Source organism: Diuraphis noxia, unplaced genomic scaffold (assembly GCF_037042655.1).
Source record: "Diuraphis noxia isolate RWA-SAM2 unplaced genomic scaffold, SU_Dnox_SAM2 contig0002, whole genome shotgun sequence".
Lineage (NCBI taxonomy): Eukaryota > Metazoa > Arthropoda > Insecta > Hemiptera > Aphididae > Diuraphis > Diuraphis noxia.
This window is the reverse complement of record NW_028301712.1, coordinates 78,480,979-78,488,080: the sequence shown is the minus strand read 5'-3', so window position 1 is coordinate 78,488,080 and position 7,102 is coordinate 78,480,979. Positions and strand designations below refer to the sequence as shown.

Below are 7,102 nucleotides of genomic sequence, written 5' to 3'. Positions count from 1 at the left end.
ATGGTGATTAATATTGTGTCGTTGCCCTAACAACCCGCACAGCCGATAATAACTGTACGTCTATGCATAGGTACCTACCTACAGTAAAAGTTGTTACCGCTCTGCAACTCGACCGCGCGTTCTCCGGGACATGGCCAATAACAATAAGCTGGATTTGGTTACTTCGGATTTGTTCAACGACCAAGTCACTTTGGGTCTGTTGACCATTCTTGGTGAGTTTCAAAAACCTATAAGTCGCACAGTGGCGTGCGCAGGGGGGGATGATGGGGAATATATCACTAAATGTGTGGGAGGTTTGGATTAAAAAAAATGCATGAATTCATGTGATTATATAAATTTCTTATTCTGATTAAAAAAATACACGAACCGTATAATAATTACTTGTGTTACCTATAAAAAAAGTATCGCTTTAGTTAGATTTTGAAAAATATTCTAAGTTCTTCGGAATCTCAGACTTTGGTAAACAAAAATTCACAAAATAAATAAAAAATAAAAACAGTTTTTGATCAAGTGATTTTTATTACATTAATTATAGGTATGAACGTTAGAACTGAGAGCGTTGCTTTTATAGATTTATGGCATAATATAGTGGTGTGGTGTAGTCTAAATAGGTACTAACTACTCTGAACAGGTCATTATTATTATAATCTTTTTTATTCAGAAGGTTGGTTTTATCATCTGATTGTTTTTGTTTTTGTACTTAAACTTTATATTTTATTGTTTTTTATGTTGATCTGTTAATATTTTAATATATTGAAATCGTTAAGCAACATTTATAAACAAAAAAATTAAAAAAAGCTAATAAAACAAAAAATTATATAATAGGTATAATGCTTTCTTATTTCCTTATTTTCGGTTTTTATTTCGATCGAATTGTTGCAGAAAACACTCCAGGGGTGAGAAACTTAACGGTCAAACAGAGTCTGCCTTGTGACAAGGCAAAAATAAGTTTGTGGGAACAGCGGAACGGATGTATGCTTCCGGACGACGTCAGGTCATTTTACGCGTCGTGCGACGGGTTCAAGTTGACTTGGTCGTACAGAGTTGAAGGTACCTATCCCTAAAATACTGTTATTAACAATGTTTTTAACATCACCTATAACATAATATTATAGTCTATAGCAGTGGTCTTCAACCTTTATGGACTCGTGACCCACATTTTTAGGCCTACATTTTTCGCGACCCACGTAAGCTTTATAAAAAATCGAAAATTGCTTAATGCTTTGCAATAGTACGACTTAATACGACTAAAATAATAACGCTACTAACATTTATTATACTTCGTCTTTAAACATAGCAACAACATCGATAATATTTGTAGATTATGGGACTCTAACGACTATAGGACTCTATAGGATGTAGACACGTAGTAGGTAGGTATAATAGGTATAGGTATGCGCTTAAATTTTTTTTAACTATAAAATAGGTACACTATTTGTAAATCACAAAATTGATCGTTGTTATTCGTTAATAATTCTAATACATTCAATTAAGAACTATTTCATAATTTTACATCCCAATTATAGACTCGCAGAGCCGACCACAAATCAACTGTTTGTTAACATTTTTATTTTTCGATTATTATAAATTGTGGTTTCATTACTATTTTTATTAGCACGTACCTAAACATTCGTAAGATAATATTAATCTTACTATGATAAGTATGTCAATCGAGCATTTCGTATCAATTCGTATTTTTATTGTGTTTGTGTTATAATTGGTATGTATTAGTATTATAGGTATAACTATTTTAATTGATTTTAATACATTATAAAATTAATGATTTTGTATACAATGTTCACACCACATTCAAGTTCAGCCAGTTCTCACCATAGTAGAGCGCAGACTATATTATGACCTATTATATTCATGGCATTTAAAGTTATTATCAAGTGTTTTAACTTCAACATTAATTTAAAAATAAAAATATTTTAGTTCTGTTGAAATTATAATTTTTAGTAGGTATGAGAAAATAGTTACTGGTTGTTAAGTTTGTACGAGTGTAAACAGTAATGTATACATTTTTTTACAACATTACCATATTTAATGATTGCTGTCAAACGATCGAGTACGATGTTTGGTCAATAGCGTAGGTACTAATAGGGGGATAACACCGCTCCACCCCAAAATGCAGGTCTAAGTACGCCATAGTATTTGGTACAATCAATAAACTACCTTCAGGGGGGTGTACTAAAAATATGCATCCAGTCAAAATATAGAATTTTTCAAGTATCAAGGTATTATTACAGTAAGTTATTATTATTATTAGTAGTAGTATAACATCATACTATTATGCTTACAATTTTTTTCTTGAGAATACTATAGTAAATTATAATTTACTATTTAAATAAAAATATAATAAATAGTGCATTATAAGTTGTATAATCAGATTAAGATATAGTGCTAACTGTCTACTAGACAGGGACGGATTGGGTCATCAGAAATCGGGAAATTCCCGACAGGGGCCTCATACCAACTATAGAGTTGATGGGGCCACTGCAGCATGCCGTTTCAAACTCAATGGCTGTAAACTAACACGTTCGCGAAGTTGCCCGGGGGGGGGGGAGGGAGGGGAAACTTAAACCCAAAAACTTCAAACCACTTTAGAAAAATTGCTACTTATTTGCTAGAATTTGCTAAGTAGTTTTTAAAATTTTTATGCCGGTGTTTTTCAACTATCATTTTTTTTCCATTTTGAAACAGTGATATTAAGAGAGGTATTCTGTCTACACCTCATCTTGTCGCATTTTCGTGACACCAATACATGCATTATTATTGTCCTTGTTGCATGCAGGCATCACGTCTGACGCGACGGTCGGTGCCATTGGAGGTACGTCCAACTTACCCATCGGAAACATAACCGTGAACCCGCTTTCCGACCTGGTTCGGCTGTGCGACGTCAAATCGGACACGGTCAATGTAAACGTGATGCGCGACCTGCAGCTACTGGACCGGCTGTCCGACAGGAACACGCCAGACTTCACGGAGAACTCGAAGATATTCGAACTGGACTCGAGCTCGGACGTGGGCCATGTATGCCTGGTGTACCTCGACGGCCGGGCGGCGGCGAACCAGCCGGACGTCCATCCACGCGACGAGCCCGGCGGCGCGTCAGTCTGGCTGCTGGACACCACGTACCGCTGGCACTTACTCGCCCCGAACTTTAGCAACTATTTCAGAAAGGCGCTGGTGCACATGGGCTTGCCGCACTGGCAACTCAAATTTACCGACATGGGACTCACGTCTATCGGCGAGGTAAATTATGTTCCTGTAGATTATTACCGACATTTTTACGACATTACGACGTTATTAACAACATCAGCACAATTGTTTTAGATTCTGTGCAGATCGATGGATGTATCGATTTCACAATGATGTGTGTTTTTATATACATATAAAGTATAGTTGTCGAAATAATGCTTAGATTTTCAACTTTAGTAACTTTTCCGGTTAGAAAGTGAATCTAATTGGTGCACTGGGGAGGTCAAAAGTTGAAATCCCCAGTAGTTTTCAAAAGCGACGAGAAAAGAAAGAAAAAAAAAGCGGGTAAGTCGTGGATGTCGCTCTGCTGTACAGTAGGTAACAAGGACATTTTTTTAGTGCAAAGATTGACAAGCTTGTAAGGAATCTTGTATCAAATTTTCAAATCTTAAAAATTAAAAATTAAAATTTTTTATGAATTTCTAGCTTAAAATAATTTGCGAATTTTTGTGATTTTTACGTATTTTGTCAAAATTCAAACTTTGAATGCTTATAAAAAAAATTGTGGCTATGAATTTCTTTTATTTTTCAACTGCTATTGTAACAATATGTTAAGAGCATTGTATTAAATTTTCAAGCTATTCTACCCAACAAATACATTTTTATTAGTTTAAAAAAAAAACTAATGGATGGATAGAATAAACTTATAAACATTCAGTCAAAATTTCATGTATCTATCGTCATTTGTTTTAAAGTTACATCAAAAACCAAAATCGATTTTGTCGAAAACTGATTGTGCGTAAAATTTCATGTTTTTCCCTTAATTTTTAGTTTGTTTATCCCTATTATTCAGAAAAATATTAAAAAATTTTACTTTTGACCCCCCAAAGTACCAGGTTAGGTTAACCCTAAGATTCATTTTCTGATCGAACGAGGTACTGAAGTCAAAATTCGAAGAACTTTTACTGCCCCAAAACGTGATTACAGACACAAAAAAAATAAAAATAAAATAAAAACACACATCATGGTAAAATCAAAAAAATCACTCCGCTCAGAATCTAAAATTAACGAAAAATTAGAATTTTTACGCAAAATCGATTGAAAACGATTTGAACAAAATACGTACAAACCACGAAAATTTGCAATTCATTTTGAGTTAGAAGTTCATAAAAATGTATCTTTTTAAATCTAAGATTTCAAAATTCTCCGTGAGTTTGTCTACTTCTCTCAAATAAAAAATGTCTATTGGAAATTCTAATTAAATTTTTATGAGCATTTGAATTAAAAAATTGGATATTTATTAATTACTATACTTGATCAAAATATTCCAAAAAATTTTAAGTTATTTATAAACATTTGAAATTTTCCGTTTTAGTTTTTTATTCTTTAAATATTAATAAAATTTTATTAATTGGGTCAAAAAACTTGAAAATTCAATACAAAGCTACACATAAGTTGATATAATTGCTGTGAGAAACAGTGGCGTATTTAAGAATTGTTATAGGGAGGGTATGACCCATTGAATATCACACATAAAAGGAACATAAAAATACTAAACACGATTTAGTGTCTAGTTATATATATAGGTAAATTCTTTAATAATAGGAAAAAAGACCAAGGGCCAAGGGGGGATTAATCTCCCCCCCCCCCCGTAAATACGCTGCTGGTTAGAAAATATTAAAAATAGATAGGAATGAATTTGATCTGATTTATTTGGAATTTTTTTTATAGTTAATATAATTTTATATAATTTTTTTATATACCTACATTTATTTTGAATAATAACAATATAATTAATATACGTAGTATAAAATATTCTTAACTGACAAACTGTCTCTGTTCAGAATCGTTTTTCGTATACAATGATATTATATCAATGAATTCAAATATAATACCATTTATTATATTATTAACCTTTTGTACAGCAGATTGACATTCATCACTTATCCGCTTTTTTAAATGATTTGCGTTAGCGGTGCTTGACAAGGGGCAAAGCGGTTTCAAATAAATATGCTTATTATTATGATAACTTATTACCTAAATACCTGAATTATAATATCATTCCAACTATAGACTAAGTCACTAAGATATAATTCATATATTGTATCTTAGTTCATGATCTCGAATACTTATAACATTTTACACTATTGAACATATAATACATAATAAAACGGTATTTGTTTGATTTTCAGTTTTTCATGAATTTGGTGGCCCCTCAATTGAACGTGACCGATCGAGTTCCTGTAATTGGCCAGTTAGATGACGATGAACAATTTACCACAGATAGTGCACCACTAAACAATTTTGATCCTAGTATTTTAAAAACCACGTTCAAAATGTCCAAAAGTAAAAAAATGCAATCAAATAAGAGTTCCGGTTTGAACTGAGTTATTTATTTATTTTAATACACAGATAATTGATATATAACAAAATAGTTGAGAAAAAAATTAATCATATTAGTTTAAAATTATAACATAAATTTACTTTTGGAATTATGTATAATATTATTATTGTAACTATTTAAAAAAAGTTGCATACACGAAATGACGAAATACAAGCTCTGACTGCCACGCGCTAAGTAGCAATTTATAGGTATATGCTTCAATTTTCAAATTAGTATCTTTTCTTGAATGGGAAAGTGAATCTAGTTGGTACCTTTGGAACGTTAAAATTTCAAATAGTTTTTAAAAGCAATGGAAAAAAATTTAAAAAAAATTAAGGTCATACGGAAAGTTTTACTCATAATAATCAGTTTTTGACAAGATCAATTATGATTTTTGGTGTAACTCCAAATCAAATGATCGTGGGTGCATAACTTTTTCATTTAATCTTTATATTACCATAACATTTTAAAAATATTTTGACTCATATGATGTTGAGCTATTTATAAGTTTATCAAATTTTAGATTTGTATTAATTATTTTTTATAAATTGATATCAGTAAATAAATTTCTGCTTAATCAAAAAAACTTGAGCTTTCTCATAGGTTAGTTTAATTTTATTAAACATAAAATATCTACTGGAAAATTAAACTACATTTTTATGAGCATTTGATGTTTAATTTTTACCACATTGAATACTCACTCCATTTCTCATGGAAACATTTTCTTATGTACTTACCTATTAATTAAAAAACGAATAACAGTAGATTAAAATTTACATAAAATATTTATTTTATCTTTTTCTACACTTCATATAAATGTCACACGTTTTGAGGTGTTTATAGACATTTGAAATTTGAAATTTGAAATGTTACTAGTTTTTTTTTTCCAGCAGAATAATATTTATCGGATCTAAGAGCTTGAAAATTGAATACAATAAGACTCATCATACGTACATTGTTACAATTGTTCAAAAGTATTAAAAATATGTTGCGTGATTTCTTTTTTTTTTATTGACCAAAATTTATCGGCGACAACGGCCATTAGTCGTAAATGTTCCATTAATTACATTTTTTTTTTAAAGTTTCTTAAGTATAATATTTTAAATTAAATTGTACAATTCATATTTTTTTTTTAAAGTCAAGATTTGAACTTTGAAGTGTGGAGTCTGCATTTGGACCGAGGGCTGCGTCTAAGGTGGTTGGGATATTCAGCTGAATGAGTACATCTGTGTATTGTCAGCATTCTGCGAAGATATGTTGGACTGTTAGTTCGGTGCCACATGTTGTGCAGATAGGTTTTTCATTTTTTGACATGAGGTAACCGTGGGTTAGTTGAGTATGTCCGATGCGGAATCTGTTCATAATTACTCTTTCTCTTCTTTTCGTGAAGAGGTTGGGCCAACTGAAAATGGAGTTTTTAATTTTACTCAATTTGGTGTTTTATTCGATCCAGTGAGTTTTCCATTTGATTTTAGTCAGTTCTTTAATTTGGTTTTTTGTGTCTGCGAATGTAGTAGG

The 7,102-nt window shown here is 31.4% G+C and overlaps 1 protein-coding gene across 2 annotated transcripts; it reads left to right on the top strand.

Annotated features, from left to right (window-relative positions):
- Positions 1-37: 37 nt before the first annotated feature.
- On the top strand, positions 38-5,796 carry LOC149058960 (tubulin polyglutamylase complex subunit 2). Of its 2 annotated transcripts, XM_089219310.1 has the most exons (4): positions 38-212; positions 883-1,050; positions 2,795-3,255; positions 5,394-5,796. In XM_089219310.1, the coding sequence occupies exons 1-4, from the start codon at positions 131-133 to the stop codon at positions 5,586-5,588; spliced, it is 906 nt and encodes a 301-aa protein (XP_089075436.1). In that variant the 5' UTR covers positions 38-130; the 3' UTR covers positions 5,589-5,796. The 2 variants fall into 2 exon arrangements, with proteins under 2 accessions (XP_089075436.1, XP_089075437.1); XM_089219311.1 differs by lacking the exon at positions 883-1,050.
- The last annotated feature ends 1,306 nt before the right edge of the window (positions 5,797-7,102 follow it).